Here is a 19,997-nt window from a genome sequence, read left to right as displayed (position 1 = left end):
AGAGACGTCCAGAGATGGAATAACAATAGAAATAATCCCAGTATTAATTCTTCCATATGAACATAACATACTTTGCTGACATCGTCAATATTCTTAGTATGACCATAAAATCTTGTTAAATCGTAATAATTTAGATGAATTTAGGGCTCGATTCGAAACATTCATATTTATTTTGATCGCATGCTCAATTGCGTCTAAAAAACTGGATTGTCATTATCAGGATTAATTCTCGAACATCGTCATAACTCATATTCCACAATCTTTCCTCACAATCGTTATATCAGCATTGAATAGCAATTCAAATGACCATCCAGAGAAAATTACGTATTTATTCCCATAAATTTATTTGGAGCTCATTTTGGATCCAACTACACAATCTCAGGCAAGTTACAGCGCTCTCCGTTGATTGCACTTGTTTGCTGGCGCTGATGTCAAGCACGCCTGTCGTTTCGGGAGAGTGAGTGTACGGAGCTGCGGACGGGGCTGGTGAATGGACTGCGAATGCTAGTTGACCGAAAATCATTCGGATCGACTCTGCGTGATTCATGTCTTTATTATTGTTTCATTTTAAACTTATATGTTGTCATCTGCAAATATCATTGTTGAAGATATTTTGGGAAGAATTCTGCTTTGGTCCCCGGCCTTTCTTGTGTGTTTTGTGATCATGGAAAATACAAACGATCTTTGCTCTGTCATCTGCTTGTGCAACGCTCACCCGGCCAACGCCAGCGCATACCGTCAGTGCGTAGTATGCAAAGCGCATCGCATCGACGCAAAAACAAAAGACTAAATTTTCCCCGCCTTCAATATTCGATGCATCGATGTTCGATCGAATTAGAGCTGTCGAACACCGGTTTTCAAAATAATCGATATGACTCAGGCTTAGTCCCATATGTGATTATCTGTGTTGGTGATCACCAGTGTGGTCATATTTCAGCTTAATTCTTTAACCCTAAAAAGACTGGGGGGGCTGATTCAGCCCCCCCCTCAACATTTTTCGCAATAAATCCGCTGTGCGAAATTTCTTGACCGCGTCGCTCTCTGACTTTTTACTTTCAAGTCTCGCGCAACTTTTGAGACCAAAATTGTGACCCCCGGGTACGCGGTTCCAAAATTACGCAACATTTTGTAAGTGCATGCAGACCCAAAATTACTCAAAAACGTGAATTTGTGTACAAATCCAATGCAAATAGTGTTCTTAGCCAAAATTCATAAATGTTTCATTATTTTTCCTTTTACTGCTTAAAATCAATTAATTTTATCTTGTTTATGGTCAAAATAAAGTCCCCGACAATTTCCATTGAAAAAACAATAAAAATCAAAAAGTCGAAAAACAAAGAAATACATAAGAAATTTAGAAAACAATAGAATACATAAGAAAATAAATTTGATTTTGAAATTTTTTTTAAATCAATTTGATCAGATGCCTATCTAGAGTATGTGAAACAAAAATTAGCATTTCAGGGGCATTATTTTATTAATTAGAGCAAACTTATGATTTTACGCATAAATTAGCATAATTAATGAGACATGAGATTTTTTGCCGAATTTGATGTTATAGTTTTGTAGATAATGCCATGGGTAACGCGTGTGCCAATTTTCGTCGCAATCGCGCGATCGACGGCCGAGATCATAAGGGGGGGCTGAATCAGCCCCCCCCCAGTCTTTATAGGCGTCGAAATAGCCCAGTCTATTTAGGGTTAAAGGTCAAGTCCACCTCAGAAAAATGTTGATTTGAATCCATAGAGAAAATTCAGACAAGCACAATGCTGAAAATTTCATCAAAATCGGATGTAAAATAAGAAAGTTATGACATTTCAAAGTTTCGCTTATTTTTAACAAAATAGTTATATGAACGAGCCAGTTACATCCAAATGAGAGATTGATGATGTCACTCACTCACTATTTCTTTTGTTTTCTATTATTTGAATTATACAATATTTCAATTTTTACGAATTTGAAGACTGGGACCTCCTTGCCTGAAGCACAAAATGTTAAAATAATTGAATTTCATGTGTTCAGGGAGGAATGAAACTTCATTTCACATGACAATGACGATAAAATCAAAATATTTCATATTTCAAACAATAAAAAACAAAAGAAATAGTGAGTGAATGACATCATCGACTCTCTCATTTGGATGTAGCTGGCTCGTTCATATAACTGTTTTTGTGAAATGAAGCGAAACTTTGAAATGTCATAACTTTCTTATTTTACATCCAATATTGATGAAATTTTCAGTGTTACGCTTGTTGAATGTTTCTCTTTTTATTCAAATCAAGTTTTTGTTGGGGTGGACTTGTCCTTTAATCATTTCACAGAGCAAGGTTTATGTAAATAAATCAGGGGCCCATTTCATAAAGAGTTGCAACATTTGTAACTTTGGTATTATGGCAATTACCATGGTAACCATGATTTTGATTGGCTGCTGAGCCTTGTTGCCATGGTAGTTAAAACAGTTGTAACTCTTTATGAAACGGGCCCCTGATCTTAATGCACCATGATGTGATAATGAAGATTGACCTTTATTTTTTTTCAGACTTTGTGATTTATTGCAGAGGCTTACAATTCAGGAAATCTTCTTATACATTTCAGTCACAAATACTCATCTATCAAAATATGTGCACAGTGCTATGTGTTAAAGATGACAATGACGAATACGTATTAATCAATAGAGCTGATCTATCAAGACATATTCTATGCTAAGTTGTAAAGGTAAAATAAAATGAATGAGACTTTAGATAAGACTAATAAGCACATATTCTGAAGTCGGGTTAAACTTAGACCATGGTCTAACTCTGTGCTAAAATTATGGGAAGCCAAATGTGTCAAAATCTTTATTAAGTTGGATGCTTCTTATATTTACTGTGCTCTTTCCTGATTTATCCATGGTGAAGACAATCATCTTTTTCCACTTCCGAGATAATTATGAAAGATTTGAGAGCCAAATGAGCTGAAATATGATATCTCTATCATTAGTGATTTGTGTAACAATTGGCTATCCATACTTTAAACCTGAGTCTAAATTAAACCTGACTTCAGAATAGACCAGTTCGTACTTACTTCATGGGCAATTTTGGTCAAATGACCTTTCATTTCTTTCATCATGATAGGCAGATTTCAAAGCACGATATTATGTAAGCTTGCCTTACATAGCAGGATGAAGAAATTGAATAGACCAGGTGACTAGAATAGCACACCAATGAACACTTGATGAAGGTATTTGTTGCATTCCTACTTTGAATGCATATCTTAACATGTTGCACAATGTACTTGACAAACTGTGAAATAACAGTCGTTCGTGGAAGCATTGTTTTTTGTGGATGTAAATAAAAACGACAATTCAAAAGAATATATGAATAATCAAGACATCAAAGTTGGTGCTTATTTCATTAGATTTTAAAGCACCATGTCACTTTAGTACAAATGACCTTCTTCTGATCATGCGTAGAATCTTTTGATCATGCGCAGAAAGGAACTACGAACTGGCTTATATGGGCCATAGTGTCATGTGACCAATCATTGCGATTTTCAAAGATAAATTTGTCTCACCGTGTTGCCTGCCGTGTTCTTGCATGAAACATGAAAGAAGATAAGATTCTCTCCAGCGATGATGTAAGACACGCCGTAACCATCATCAGCAACCTATTATCATAATAAAATGAAAATCTTTGCTTGCTCAACATTAATCACTTTCTTTATCAAAAATACATGTACCTAAGCACTCTACAATAATTATGAGGTATTTGATATACCTGTCAGACCTCCAACGATTCGCCAATCAACACTCGGTCGTCATCACATATCCCTCTTCACTCTACGATAATTATGAGGTATTGTGGGATAGGCTTGTTCTTTTGTATTTTATTATATGAAATTGGGTTTATTCCAATTTTTCTCCCAAGAAATAAAACAATTGGATTGACATCTGATTAAGTGCATTGATAATTTATTACCGCAACTGATTTCATTATAATGGAGACACATCATTTACAGATGTACAAAAAAATGAATCAATTATGAATTTATATAATAACATAAGAAACAGGAAAGTAAGGATGTGACATCATCAGCCCACATAATGAATATTCATGATGATTGATCAACTTTAAAATTCAATAACTTTGTTATATATTGTCCGATTTTGATGAAATTTTACTATATTTATTAGGATATAAATATTTTCAGCCAAGACCATCCCTTTAACAAAGTCAATCAATCCATTGTGACATCATAAAAGATAATAAGATGAAACCTTACCGGTCCAAAACCTCCTCCTGCTGACAGGCATCCTGGGTTCTTGTTGACGTTGACTTTCCCTGACTGTGAGGGTGCTGTCTGACTAGTAGATAGGCGCCATGGTTCACTCAAAACCTTAAAAATGTAAACAGAAAATGAATATAATCACACTTTGAACAGCAGTCACATGATGAGTTACAAACTCAATTACTTTTAGATACCTGTTCATTGAATAGTCTGAAGACCAAAATCTGTGATGTTACAGATATAAAACTCCCCCCTTTGTAAAGTTGATATGAAATAAGAAAAATACCTGGGCCAACTAACATAAAAGGTAAGCGATTACTCGTACCCATTATTTTCACGATTGATTGTACATTGTTAAATGTTCTACGATCACTGGAACACATGTTGTCGCATTGCCAATGGGATGATGTCCTCATCAGCCATTTCAAATTTAGAATGCTTATAACCTCTCTTACTATTTGTTCAATTATTGCTGGACATTAATTTGATTCTTTGATTTTTCTTACAAGTTAACTTGTTCCCCGAGTTCCAATCTGCTTTAAATCATGATAATGCATGGTAAATTTTAGATGAGTTAGTCATTGAACGAATTGGCATTAGACAAACTGGAAATAAATCTGATCTCATACCTTCTTCAAGAATGGTGAATCAAGGTTCAGATATTTAGAGACGACATAGAGACAGAAGAGATGCCTGTCAACTCCCTTGCCACACATAGCATCACGGTAGCTCTGTACATGCTTGTTAGCAGCAATCCTAAACTTGGCCAACTTCTCCTCTTTCTGTAAACAAAAAAAAATTCAAAATTTCAAGACCAGCTCAAAGAAAGCTTTATGCAAACTTGCCAACCTTCTACAAAAGAATGTATTCTTAGAAGGAAAAAAGAGTATTTTTTTAAATTTGTCTCAACATAACAATCGCCAGCCTATCAGATCAATTGGTATATGGACTAAATGGCTATTGGACCAACTGGTTATTAGACGGAATGGCATTAGACTAAATGAAAGAAGACCATGTGGTGAGTGGACAAATTGATGGTAAACCAAATGATAGTAGATGAGTTCACAATTGGACAAATTGGAAATAAAGCACTTTTTGGTCTAGGTCTAAATGCGAGGGGTTCAAAAAAAATTTGTTTTCTCTATTTCAAATAGTGTAAGGTTTAAACAGCCCATGGACGCATTATTTTATATATCATAATTATCATCAATATTACAGGAAAAGGATTATTACAAGGAGAAATAGATAATAATAATAATAGGCATTCATATAGCGCTATCTATTTAGAAATATTCTATTCCGAGGCGCACAAAGTGCAGAGAAAGGGTTGGACCAGAAAGATAAAGAATAATCACTCACTGTGCTATCAGGGTCTTCCATGGTGCGTACAAAGTCACATGATTCTACTGTGCATGACCTGACGGTCTCCGTACGACCTTCTCGGTATAGACGGGTCATGGATGACTCGTATGTCAGGCAGAAACGACTGGCATCCTGTTTAACAAACAACAATTGCATGATATTAGAAGAAAAAAAATGATTAAAAGAAGGAAAACAAGGGACAATAGAGTACCTAATGTCACGTCATCAATTTTCCTTTTTTGAATTTGAGCATTTTTTTTATAGCCCCATTGAAGTCAATGTATATTTGCCTGGTTCCGAACAATAAGAGCCAGGCCAATAATACATTGACTTCAATGGAACTAATTATGTATTTATGAGGTCATATCTAAGGCTCTATGGACCGATTCCCACCAAATTTGGGTTGTAGTGGTATTTCATCATGTTCAACAGAAAGATGGTATCAAAAAAGCTGAAATCCCCCCAAAATGTTTTTTTGTGACGTCATCACTTCGGTACTCTATAGATGAGATGTAAATTGTAGGCCTGGGACGAATACCCGTTTGACCATTCAATTGCTTGACAGGGAAACAATCGAATAGTTTGAACAGGATTATCATTGATCACAAAATATTGGCCTCTTCACATTGTCTACCAGTAATCATACATAATTAACGAGTGTCCCAGTACACTTCCTAATGACATGCACATCAAGACAGCTGGATGTCTTTGTCGTGTTTTGAAAGAGTTAGTGTTTGGAATTCATTAAATTTTAGCAGAAATTTTATTTGTCATCTCCATCTTGCTCCTTGTCAAATATCACGAATATATCTAAGATTATGGCCATACACTTTTAATAATCGAATGTCTACAATCAGTAATCAACATCTGGCGAAAATTTGATTAGGGTAAAAGTAATATTCGGTTGGCGATTGTTGGTAAACTGATCGACTGCTTTGATGGCTCGTTTGGGCATTTCAAGTGCTCCTTTGTATTTTTTTCACTGCCATAAAGTATTTACTATAAGTATCATAAATACATGACCAGATGAATCCTTCATACCTATAATGCTTTATCTTGCAGTATACTTTTTTCAAACATGATCAACTGTTCTATAAAACCTTCCTCTTTTTGATGTTTTTTTTTTCTTTTCTATTCTTGTCTCAACAGTCATCATAAGTACAATTTTTCTATTCTATAGATTAAGTGGTAACCTTTTTGTCACGTAAACAATGTATACAGAATAATTCCACTGTAGGTGCAATATTCCTATATCATGTACATCGAGTAACTCACCATTATTATTTCATCATTCAACATTACTTATCACATTCATAATTTAGGTTATGAATTTATGTCTACTTTATAACGTTTGTTTGTGTCAGTCTCCCAACTGTTTTAAAAAACTGCAAAAACCAAAATGACTCTGAATTTTTCTTTGAAATATTTCAATTATTTTTCTCAGAATTTGTACTTTCCCTGCAGTAGGCAGGTTTGCAATAAACCAAAATAATTTTTTTTTTGTATGTGTCTCATAATATCAGCAATTTCTTTTTTCTCAGAATTCGTACTTACCCTGTAATAGGCAAGTTGCATAGCAAGCTGAATGAAAGCATCTGGACTAACTTTACACTTCTTCATAGCACCTTTACCAAACTTGTTGTGAACACGGACGTGAATCTGAACATCATCCACAAGCTTCTTGGCGACCTGGTAGCTTGTATCTATGATGTCTTCCAACTGCAAACACAAAAAGAAAAACAAAAGATTATTACAAACAATCTGAATGTAACGCCTACAATGACTTTTTTTTACAGAAGGCCTCCTCTCTCAGAAACAGCGAGTTTTATATAAGTTTGTCTAGACCAACCTTTCAATCAGGGTCTGTGCCTGCAGACTACACCTCCCCCCCAACTACTTTACATTAGGCCTACCTCCTTTGGAACCTCCCATTGTAGTCTCTGAGGGGGTTTCAGCACTCTTGATGATTCTCCTTTAGTGTGTCCCTCCGGAGTGTAACCCATGAAGAGGATGTCCTCTGCGACAGCATCCTCAAACGTGTGACTGTAGATCGGAGCATCAGCCCTAAAAGTATTTTTAAAAAGACAAATTGAAAGGTTTAAAGCATATAGATTGGAGTATCAGCGCTTAAAACAAAAAATAAGGATGTAAAATATGAACATCGGAAGCATCAGCTCTAAAACAAACAGAATTGTAAGCACTCAACATGTTCTGACATCAGAATTTTTGCAACATAAGCTCTAGCTGTGACATTTCGCCTGTTTCCTTCAAGTCTTCCACATCTTTTAAGATCAAATTTGCGACACCTGGGTATGTGGTTCCAAAGATGCACATAATTTTGAAAATGTAGGAAATCAATTATTTTATTCCATTGACTTTAATACAGTGAGTGTTCCGCATTGACTCCCATATGACAGACAATGGCCCGTATTCTGTAGTTACATGTAGGTTTAAAGGGGAATCCAACCCAAATAAAAACTTGTTTTTATAAGGAAAAGAAAAATCAGACAAGTTGATAGGTTAAAGTTTGAACGATATTGGACAAACAACAAGAAAGTTATGAATTTTTAAAAGTTGTAAATATTGGTAATCACTATACCCATGTAGACTTGAAATTGGCAGCATAAGGGATGTCATAGTGATGTAAGGCAAGGACTACTCTTCCATGTACTCCAATACATATTATGGCTAAAATGGAATTTTTCCAAAAGTTTTATTTCAAATTATATTTTTCTTTCATGAGGACATAAAACAATATACTACCTGGGTTATATTTAGATTACTGCCCCAGGGGAATGGGTACTTAGGAGAAAACCACAAATACCTGATAATAAAGTACATGGCCTATGGGAAAGTTGTCCTTGCCCTTGTCATAATTTAATTACTCAGTTGCCAATTTGAAATCTACATAGTATTAGTGATTTCAATTTTAAAGCATCTATAACTTTCTTATTGTTGGTCCGATTTCTTTCAAACTTTCACCATTCTGTTTAATTTATTTTTCTCCTTCCCAACACAACATTTTATGGCTTAGGCTGGATTCCCCTTTAACTTAGACAATGGTCAAACTCTGGTGCTAAAAAATTATGGAAAGCCAAAAATGTCAGCATCTTCTTTACATTGTTTGTTTCTTATGTTTACTGTGCTCTTTCCTAACTCGTGAATGGTGAAGAAAGCCATCTTATTTATCCTTCCAAAACAGTTAAGAATGATTTGAGAGAAAAATGAGCTGATGTATTGAAACTATACTGTGAGAGATTTATGCCACTATTGCCACTATTGACCATCTATTTTTTTCCTATTCAGGCTACCTTGCCTGCAGGCCTCTAGGCCTTTTTAGGTGTGCCTCGCAATCACTGTAATGATTAGTTAACATGTATTGTATTTTACCACAATGCCTTATGGAACATTTATATATCTTGCGATGAGCTACTTTTCATTGTTACATTTTTATCTTTGAACTGTTTATATTGTATGTATGTTGTTTTTAAAAAGAGCCTTTTTAATTGGCTTGTGAAATAAAGATGAATTGAATTGAATAGTTAAACCACAAATTTAAACCAGAGTAAAAAAATTAAACCCGATTTCTGAATACAGGCAATTAAGATTAAACACTATGGGGAGGGGGTTCGGGTTGCTGGGGGGGGGGGGGGGGGTTAAAGGAGAATGAAACCGTTGGAACAAGATAGCTTGTGTGAAAACAGTAAAATCAAAGAAACAGATCAACCAAAGTTTGAGAAAATCTGACAAATAATGAGAAAGTTATGAGCATTCGAATATTGCGATCACTAATGCTATGGAGATAGCAAATTGGCAATGCGACAAAGATGTGTGATGTCACTTGTGAACAACTCTCCCCATTACTTTAGTATATATTTCACTTGAATTGCCTCTTTTATCACATCTATCCATAAATCATGTGTTTTGTCTACATGAGGGCATGTAATACATATTTTTTAAGAATACATCATGGATAAAGAGTTTGTATCATCATAAGAAAATGCCAAAAGAGACATTTTGAGGGTATTTTATAGTCCACCAAAGGGAAAGTTGTTCATCAGTGACATCACACATCCTTGTCGCATTGCCAATGTGAGGATCTCCATAGCATTAGTGATTGCAATATTCAAATGCTCATAACTTTCTCATTATTTGTCCCATTTTTCTCAAACTTTCTTTGTTCTTATTCTTTGATTTTTCTGTTTCTACACAAGCCTATTTGTTCCAAAGGTTTCATTCCCCTTTAAGGAAATACATTCTATTTCATTGACTTACAGCGAATGTTCTGCGTTGACTCCCATATGACCGTTCTTAAAGACGATGAGATTGAAGCACTTGTCGAACCAGCGGTTGTAGCAGTTGCCGTGAAGAAGTGAAGCCGCATACTTGTCTAACTTTCCGTCACCCTCATCCTGTAAGGGGTCAAAGGTTAGGTCAAAGGTCAGGTCAAAGGTCATCTATAAATTGAAAACAAACTTAACAACCCAAATTCACAAAATGGGGTTTAACATACAACCAGGTATACAACCATGGACAGTGTTCATTTTGTGTAATGTATAATTATGCTTAATTCTACGTTTTTTATTGCCCTATACAGCAAAATGTGCAATCTATCATTGGATCTTTCTCAATGTGCACACTAAATGAAGCGCAATCATGCCTTTGAAATCTGCATAGTCTGAGGGGTTTTTATTACAAAAACAAGTTTTTTTGTAAATACGGGCCAACATGTAGGAATTATAAACCAGTTACACACACAAATTAAACATGCTGAGAACTCACTGATTATTTCCAGAACTCACTCGGAACTAAGGACACAACTAAACGCACATATGGCTGACTTGTAACTTAACCCAATTTTGTAACTTTGCTACAATGTATTTCAGAACAGGTTTTTACTGGGGGTCAATATAGCCAATAGGTGAGGGGTGACGCGACATTTGCTCATGCGACCACTGCCCCTGGCTTAATTTCATCCAAGATAATGGGTTAGGGTTGTCAATCCTGATGGAATATTAAAGGACAAGTCCACCGCAAGAAAAAGTTGATTTGAATAAAAAGAGAAAAATTCAACAAGCATAACACTGAAAATTTCATCAAATCGGATGTAAAATAAGAAAGTTATGACATTTTCAAGTTTCACTTAATTTCACAAAACAGTTATATGCACATCCTGGCTCGTATGCAAACTATGACGTCATCCACTCACTATTTCTTTTGTCTTTTGTTGTACATATGAAATATTCTAATTTTCTCCCCATTGTCAAGGGAAACAACGATTAATTCCTCCCTGAAAATGTGGAATAAGCATTTTTAATACTATATGGTTCAGTCAAGTTGGTCTTGAGTGTGAAATCAATAAGAAATGAAATATTGTATAATTCAAGCAATGAAAAACAAAAGAAATAGTGAGTGATGGACATTATTGACTGACTCATCTTATTGTGCACATCACTGTTTTGTGAAAAATTAGCGAAAATTTAAAATGTCGTTAACTTTCTTATTTCACATCCAATTTTGATGAAATTTTCAGCACTATCCTAGTTTGAATTTCTCTATTCATTAAAGTCAGCATTTTCCTGGAGTGGACTTGACCTTTAATGAGACGTGTTCTAATGTAAAATCAGTGTTTACTTCCCGATTTAATGAATGAGCAAAAAAACTTTTGTTAACATGTTTTGTCTCGCAAAAAAAACACTTGGTCAAGCGGTTTAGTTATTCACATTGTAATTCTTTTATCTGACTGCGGAACGGTTGGCATCTCAGTGGGTATAGTGTTAAACCCAGGGTTGCAGTTGGCCATTGCATAATTTAGAGCAGAGCAATTATCGCTAGAGCAAATGTCAAGGAACCAGTGTGGGATACAAGGAGAATCTGCAAAATACATGTATGATTTAAAGATAAATTCCAGTTTTGGTAACGATCTCAAAATGACTTTTGACAGAATCTAATATAATGACCACCCAAATGTCTGTATGAATAAAAAATATGTGCCAGAGGATTCTGGAAGAAATTGTGTAATTGCTGTGTGGTGATCTCCAATGTGAACATTTTTCTGCATAGATTTCAAGATTTCACAAAGTTCAGTTTATGTAACTGTACCAGATTTAAATCCTCGATGATATTCTGACAATTAAGCCTGGTTTCACAGACTTTCGCATGAAATCAGTGTTTACTGCAACTACTGGCATTTCTCTTTAATGAACAACGTTGAACAAAAATAAAATCAATAAGCAATACTGAATGAATACAGAATAAAAATATTAAGGTATATTTCTTTCAAAAGGCCACAAAAAACAAACTTTTAGAGCAGACATATCCTGCAGATTAATTCACATTGAACATTTCACTCTTTGCTGTTGTCAGACATCCCTCTCATAATGAGCTAATATGTTAATTTGTGGAAACAAAAAGCTAAGGATAAGCCAGTTTGTGGATAGCTAAAATACATGTAGGACTGGAGTTTAGATCGTTAGTCACACGGACATGTTAGACCATTATTTTTATAGCATGAAAAATTTGGCAAATAAATGAAGCATGTACATGTTAGTAGAATTAAATATGTGAGAGTTTAAAGCTTGTGTTTGCAGTAAATGACGGTGGAGTACTGTCATTATTATTGTATGTAGATATGAAAAAGTCCATTTAATAAAATTTGCAAATACATACATCTACATGTAAATTGAATGGAGTGGAATGTATGAAGTTCTTTTACAGAATAAAGTAATAATGATAAAATGACACGACTTTACAAGCCTGGATGATGGATACACCAAAATAAATGTATTATGCAAAAAAGGCAATGCTATGAGTATAGTTCCAAGTTATCACTAAAGCATTTTATAATGTACAAATAGCAGAGGGTTACTGCACTAAAAAATAATGAAATACAACATGGAATAAATTACAAGCTAGATAACATCAACTTAAATAATATGGTTAGAAATGTGAGAACTGATATATTCAGCAAACTTACACCTACAGCATGCTACATGTATATTACACTAATAGGGATGTAATCATGGCTGGCCTCGAGACCACATTTTGCTGACCTTGGGCTAAGTCACGTGTACGAAGTATAAAGGAGAAGATTTTCCCCAGCGGCCTCATGACTCAGAACTTCCAAGCTTGACTGCATCCCTGTACACTAACAGGGTACTACATAACTTTCTAGAAGCACTTGCCCAGTCGGGCAAGTAAATTTTTAAATAGTTCAAATATACTTGCCCAAAATTCTATTTCACTTACCCGAAAAAATAATTGAAAAAAAAAAGTATCATCTCTTCAAAAGAAAGTATTGCATTTTGTAAACCATTGACCTTTTCCTCTCTTTTGACATGAACTGATCTACCTTGTTATTGCTATGAACAAAACTAGGGTCAATATCGTATGATATCGACCCAAATTTTGGTCATTAGACTATGAGAATTTTGCTTGCCAAATTCGAGCAAGTCATAATTTGGGGGCTTTACTTAAAAAAACTTGCCCGACTCTAACTTTTACTTGCCCCGGGGAATCGGGAAAGTGCATAATTATGAAGCACCCTGACTAACTACATGTACAAGCTACGATCTACATGTGACTTTGAGGCTACTCAATAATTATGTGCTGAAGCTTACATGTATATTTTCGAGAGGAACTTACATTGAATTGATGGAGGTTGCAGATGAGCAAATGAGAAAGAAAAAATGTCAACCTCTTGCATTTATCTCATGTATTAAGATATTATCAACGATAAAGAAATTGATCATTGAATATCATTTACTATTCACAGAAGTGGTTTACAGAACATCAAGTAGTGGTGTATCGTAAACTACCTCCGTGATTGTCTAAGCCAACTAAACATTAGAACATTATCCCATTTATTATTTTATTATCATTATTTGAATATACTTGTATATAATTCACAGTTTAACTACCCCCTAAACTGCCTTTCCTAACTCATTTGTTATTCATTATTATTATTCAAATACATATGTAATTCACTCCTTCGCTTCCCCAACACTACCTCTCTTAAGTCTTAACTCATTTAATATTCATTATTATTATATGAATTTACCTGCTTATTACATCCCTTCTCTTCATTCTTTCCTAACTATCAACCTTTACGTATGTATCTTCACCCACCCCCCAAAAAAAAGATGACATGTATGTCATACAGTGTCTATCTTTCTTTCCATTTATCTACCTATCCAACCACTGGAGAAGTTCATCTAATTGGTGTGATGACATTTCTTTTCTAAATCCCACAATCCTGAAATTTTCCCTTTTTTGGTAAACATTCACTTGCAAAACTGTAAGCTTCATGGAACCTTTGTCGTATACATGTATATGCAGCACCCCAATTTCATCTAAATACACCGTTGATATTTATTCAAAATACTAATGCATCGCCCTGCAAAACAATCTATTTTGAAAGAATTTTTTACAAAATGGGAAAATATGGAATTTTGGGGAAGGAAAGTTGGAAGTTAGTTTAATCTGTTTATTAAGCTGTTAGCTTAAGATGTACATAATTAGACAAAATAATGTAAATATATTACCGACATACTGGAAATGTTTTAACAGTCGTGTTCATGCAAGACAATAATTACTTGTAACCCTGGCCGATGACAACGGAATATAAACAACCATCATATTCCCATGACAACGGAATGTGGGTTTTCTTACTGTTCCATCGTTACTCCGAAGATTAAAGGGGAATCCAACCATGATAATGTGAGGAAGGAGAAAAATATCAAGAGAATCAGAATGGGAAAAGTTTGAAAGTAATCGGACAAAGAATAAGAATGTTTAAAAAGTGAGATCACTATCCTATGCAAATTTCAAATTGGCAACTTGTAGATAGTGACAAGAGGCAGGGACAACTGCCCAATCCCTGATTTGTCATGTATTTTATAATCAAGATCATTAATTAGTGGTTTAAAAGCCTCTATTCAATTTAGGCAAAAATAAATACAAAGCTAGGTGTCTTAAGGGGCTTTCACAATCGCTCTTGAGATCGTTTGCGATCACTTGATCACAATATATGTAGCACACAATCGCAACGGTTGTGAGCAGTCGCACCACCAATTGTGAAAGGGGCTCAACTCTTGACATGAAAGAAAAATAACATTCTGAGCATATCTTGGGGGTAAACATGATATATTTTTGGTTATTTTGTATAATGAAGCATACAGAAAATTGGTTCACTTCCCAACATCCAAATGACATCACCAGTGTTGCCAATTTGAATTCACCATACAAAGTACTGAGGAGTGATTTATGATTTGTCTAATAAATCCCTTTTAAACATTCATAACTTTCTTATTGTCTTGCCTGATTCTGTTCAAACTTCCACTGCTCTGCTTCTTGAACATTTTTTTCTACATGTACTGTATGAAAAAACAACTTTTCACCTGGGTTGGATACCCCTTTCAGACAGAGAATAAAGATGACTTTGATTGATTAGATTACCTTTGGTGCGAAAGGGTCTCCCTTGAACCAGGCTGGTATAGATTGGTTCTGGAGAAACTCACGTAGTGGTTCCTGAAGCAATGATTAGTTGAGATTATGGCCCAAATTCATAAAGATGATTTTGAAAACCCAAGGTTGAGTCCATGGTTTTTGTAGATTTCCTGTATAAATTACCCTTTACCGGGCACGTGTATAAAACATGTTCAATGCTGATGCGCGCTTTTGTCACAGTGCGCCAAACTGACGCCTGTTACCATGGTTATCCACGCTATTTTATTCATGAGTCCACTGTTTGAAGAGTGGACTCATGAATAAAAACAGTTGACTCATGAATAAAATAGCATGGATAACCACGGCAACAGGCGTCAATTTGGCGCACTGTGACAAAAGCGCGCATCACCATTGGACATGTTTTATACACACGCTGAATTACGAGTAATTTATACAGGAAATCTGCATAAACCATGGACTCAACCGTGGGTTTTCAAAACGACCTTTGTGAATTCGGGCCTATGAGGTGAGAGGCTTTCAACTGCAATCGGGTGATCTGGGGCCAGTAACACAAAGCTTGACAATCATTGTAGAATGTTTTTCTACGATTGATTCCATTGCATACAATGTACATGTATAATCAATCACAAAAATCAAGCGTACGATTAATCGCTAAGCTTTGTGTTACGGGACCCTGGGGCATTATATGAAACTTGTCAGCTTTGACAACTTCAGTGGAATTCTCAGTTTGATTGGCTGAGAAACACTGGTCACTGACCGTTACTTTGGTAACGGTCTAATAATGACGACTTGCCATCCCTGACAAGTTTAATGAAATAATGCCCCATTTATAATGCCGTTTGACCAGAGTGAAAACATCAAACATTACTTGAGAGAGGTTGGAAGGGTGTCTTATAAAGCTGTTCGTAAGTTACCAGCGACTTTACAAACGACAGAAGATTCTTTCACAAAAACTACATGAAAATCTGGCGTGCATCATTTACCATAGGTAAAGGTAACCAGTCGTTCATAAAGTCGCTCATAACTTACAAACAGCTTTTAGAGACACCCACCTGGGGGCCGTATCATAAAGCTATTCGAAAGTTAAGAGTAACTTTAAGAACGACTGGTGATCCTTTCTTTACGTGCTAAACCATCGCCAATGAACATTTGGTGTGTACCATTTAGCATAAGAAAGGATCACCAGTCGTTCGTAAAGTCGCTCATAACAGCTTTATGAGACACCCACCAATTCTCCCATTCAGAGGATACACCTATTAGAATCTGGTAATGATTGATCCATATCTGAAGAAATGACCCTTTCTCGAGCCAGAAAAATTGTTCAAAAGTGGCTGGGAAAGTGGACCAGACCATTCAGATACTTCAGGGGTGTACTTCGCACATGGAGGATCCAAACTTGTAACAAATACTGCTGGATGTTTTCAGAGATATTTGGTTTCATAATTATGCAGCTCTAACTGATCACCCGATGAGTTTTTGAAAGCCAAGATTAGAGAAGTGAGTAAGAATGAGATCATGAAGGTTGTGTCATTGAATTCAAGTATAGTTCTATGCCACAGCAATAATAAAAAAAAAATTGGCCGTAACTTTATACATTCGCCTAGAATGAGTTGTTTGGCCTTATACACTTTTACTGATTAAAATGAATAATTTCATATTGTCTATGATCAGTGAAATGCCACATACAATTTCCATCAATCTGGTATTAATAGTTTGATTAAACTTCAGAATGTTGTGTCCAAATCGATAATGATAACATGTTGCAATTAAGAAAAAGATGGTCAGTTTATTACCATTAACAATTTTCTTAATATTTTCTTACAATTTAAATAGTAAAACTGTTACTTTGTTATTACGTTGCATTTTTTCTTTACATTGGGGGATTCACAATCAAAATTGACTAAACTGAAAAAAAATGACACAACCATGCATAAAATAGTTGAAATGGGAATACAAAGAGAAAGCAAAAAGCTGTAGAAATCAAAGAAACATCTGATTATAGAGTTAGCAATACAGAATCTAGATACATGTAAGAATGAAACATCATTTGCAAAATGTTAAATAAAATAGCAAAGTGAAATAGATAGAGAAACCACAAATATTCATGTTATGATTACTTATTATTTAATCCTCAAATTCCCAAGAATAGAGAAAGTAAGTAATAAACCATAACTTCCAGATATATATAAAAAAGAATATGAGAATGTCAAAATAACAGCCTAGAGCAACAGCCATTCAACTGCAGCTTTTACACATAGGCCCGTATTCTGAAGTCAGGTTTAACTTAAACTCATGTTTAAAGTTGTGGTTTAAGTATGGGAAGCCGAAGTATCAAAATTTTTATCAAGTTGTATGTTTCTTACGTTTACTGTGCTCTTTCCTGATTCATCGATGCTGAAGACAATCATCTATTTATACATGTACTTCCTAGACAATTATGAATGATTTGAGAGCCAAATGAGCTGAAGTATAATATCCCTACTGTAAGTGATTCATGTAACAACTGGCTATCCATACTTAAACCACAACTTTAAACCTGAGTTTAAGTTAAACCCGACTTCAGAATACCAGCCATAAAGAATGCTCATAGCATAGAGGCAAAAATACATAATAGCTATTCTCACAAATCAATCTAGCTTAAATGTTATTTTGGTTGAAGAAGAAATGGTCGTATATAAAAGTGAAATTTATGAAGCTATCTTTTGATGTTTTACTTTCATGAGATATCACATGCGAAATGGTAAAAATCTTATAAAAAGAAGATATTTTTATGAAATTGCATGAAATGAAAATCATGTGATGACATTGTTGAAAGAAATGACAGTTATATATAAATATATTTTGCTAGGAATACATATATCTGTTATATGTAGCAGCCTGATTTTATTGGCGAGCAAATTTACAATGAAATTTTCAACTGGAAAAAAAATTCTGTCATTCCTCTTATGAAACTGCACTGGGAATACAGTGCTTCTACTTCTAATATATTTGGATAATCTCTAACACCAGCAAAAAAAAAAGAATGATACACTCTTATCGTTCATGTGGAGCTCAATAAGAAGCAATTTTTTTTTCTTTTAGATATTGTAATATCTTGGCCTCAGCTTACAAGGGGATGCAGTTAATCCAATCAACCCCACCTATGGAAATCCATCAATGTCATAATTCTTCACTTGCGAAAGGTACAAAACACCCCTTTGGAAATGAGGAGGGACAAATTGATTCATTGAGACAATGACACTTGCATGAAATATAATCAAACCTTTTGAATGGATGTATGCATTTTAGATGCTGACATTGCTGGCTTTCCATAGTTGTGAATGATCAGATCAAACACAACTCTTTGTAAGGCATGGCCCCGATAACCACAGCAGCAAAAAGACAAAGAAAAAAGTATTGTATTTTTTTTCAACGACTTACGACATCATACTCATGCTCCTCTTCATCCAAGACGACAACAAACGCAGCCGTTTCTATGGCAGCAAGAGAAGACTTGTTCACACCGGACATGAAGAATCGTTGACGCGCAGCGGCCCAGGGAATTCTGTGGTGTGAAAAGGGGCATAAAATCATAGTAAAACATATAGTAATTGCTTCTCTAGGGCTTCACAATAATACTTGAAATATATATTACATTAAAATATCAAATTTTATGGTGCTCACTCAAAAGTATCATTATTTTCATTACATTAATTGTACATGTACTGTACAAAGTTCACACTTTCTCGCTTGGCTTTTTGAGCAAGAAGAGAGATCCCACATCTCAAATGAACTCCAAAGAGCTTACACGGTCGGTCGGTGACTGAATCCAACCCAACCCTTTAATCTTATTTGCTATTATCATAAACCATAAACACACTACCCAACCTTTGAAACCTGATATAGTGACATCATTATTGTGTCATAAAGAGATATATATTAAGAAGGTGACATTCACACAATGTTTACATGATGATGATAGAAATGTTGCCTGACATTTCCATGACCTTTCAATGATAGATATTGGTCATAAGATTTACATAACATATGTTTTGTGAAATGTGAATTACATGTTTATGTAGGTCAATTCAATGTACAGTGTATTATCAAATATGATTTAGCAGCTTATTGTATGTGGCACTCTAATGAGATTCCAGTCTTAAAAAATAAGAACTCCATTTCTCATAATACTTGTTTTAATATACATGTATGTAACTAATTTGCAATAACGCTTTATAAGATACTGAATTCATTCGATATAATTGGTCGATGGTACATATCATGAAAATTGTGCATTTGCTGAACAGAACCTAGATTTGCCAGCTAAAGATTTTTTTTTTTTTTTTTTTTTTCATAATCTCACAGCTTTTATGGGAATATACATGCAGAGGCTTCATTATTCAATGGTTCAAGATTATTATAATAAACAACTTTTAAAAAATCAATGCCTTATTCTGGAATACATGTGTATATTAATGGCTATTCAACATGATGAAAGTGTATAAAAATGACTATTAAACATTCCAAATCTCTTGGTGTATACATGTATGAGTGACTTCCCAACATGATTAAGAGTTATATAAATGATTATTCAATGTGCCAAGAGTGTATATTATTGACTTCCCAACAGGGTATTATGAGTCTTTCAAAATTTTCTTGAAACCTTTCTTCCAATACTTCTTCATTTCTTTAAAAGTGTGAGCACTCTACAGAGTGAATTTTGCACTTCATAAGTCACATGTATTATCATTACTAAAATTATTAATTTTATAATTTAATGATCATTGAACATGCTGAGGGTGCATATTAGTGACTATTCAACATGTTGAGAGTGTATATTAGTGACTATTCAACATGTTGAGAGTGTATATTAGTGACTATTCAACATATTGAGAGTGCATATTAGTGACTATTCAACATGA

The 19,997-nt window shown here is 34.7% G+C and overlaps 1 protein-coding gene across 4 annotated transcripts in view; it reads right to left on the bottom strand.

Moving 5' to 3' along the window:
- The window catches only part of LOC121406057 (carnitine O-palmitoyltransferase 1, liver isoform-like), a 51,981-nt gene that overhangs the window by 4,005 nt on the left and 27,979 nt on the right, over positions 1-19,997 (bottom strand). For 2 of the 4 annotated variants that reach the window (XM_041597065.1, XM_041597063.1), the window contains exons 10-18: positions 18,517-18,640; positions 15,085-15,156; positions 9,904-10,040; positions 7,542-7,692; positions 7,183-7,347; positions 5,626-5,760; positions 4,896-5,048; positions 4,261-4,374; positions 3,553-3,645 (exon numbers count right to left, since the gene is read on the bottom strand). In XM_041597065.1, coding sequence (XP_041452999.1) covers positions 3,553-3,645; positions 4,261-4,374; positions 4,896-5,048; positions 5,626-5,760; positions 7,183-7,347; positions 7,542-7,692; positions 9,904-10,040; positions 15,085-15,156; positions 18,517-18,640 — 1,144 coding nt within the window. The remainder of the gene's footprint in view (positions 1-3,552; positions 3,646-4,260; positions 4,375-4,895; positions 5,049-5,625; positions 5,761-7,182; positions 7,348-7,541; positions 7,693-9,903; positions 10,041-15,084; positions 15,157-18,516; positions 18,641-19,997) is intronic. The other 2 variants (XM_041597064.1, XM_041597066.1) reach the window with 2 other exon arrangements.

This window comes from Lytechinus variegatus, chromosome 19 (assembly GCF_018143015.1).
Source record: "Lytechinus variegatus isolate NC3 chromosome 19, Lvar_3.0, whole genome shotgun sequence".
NCBI classification, from domain to species: domain Eukaryota; kingdom Metazoa; phylum Echinodermata; class Echinoidea; order Temnopleuroida; family Toxopneustidae; genus Lytechinus; species Lytechinus variegatus.
Note: the sequence above shows the minus strand (reverse complement) of the source record. Positions and strands in the feature narration are given on the sequence as shown.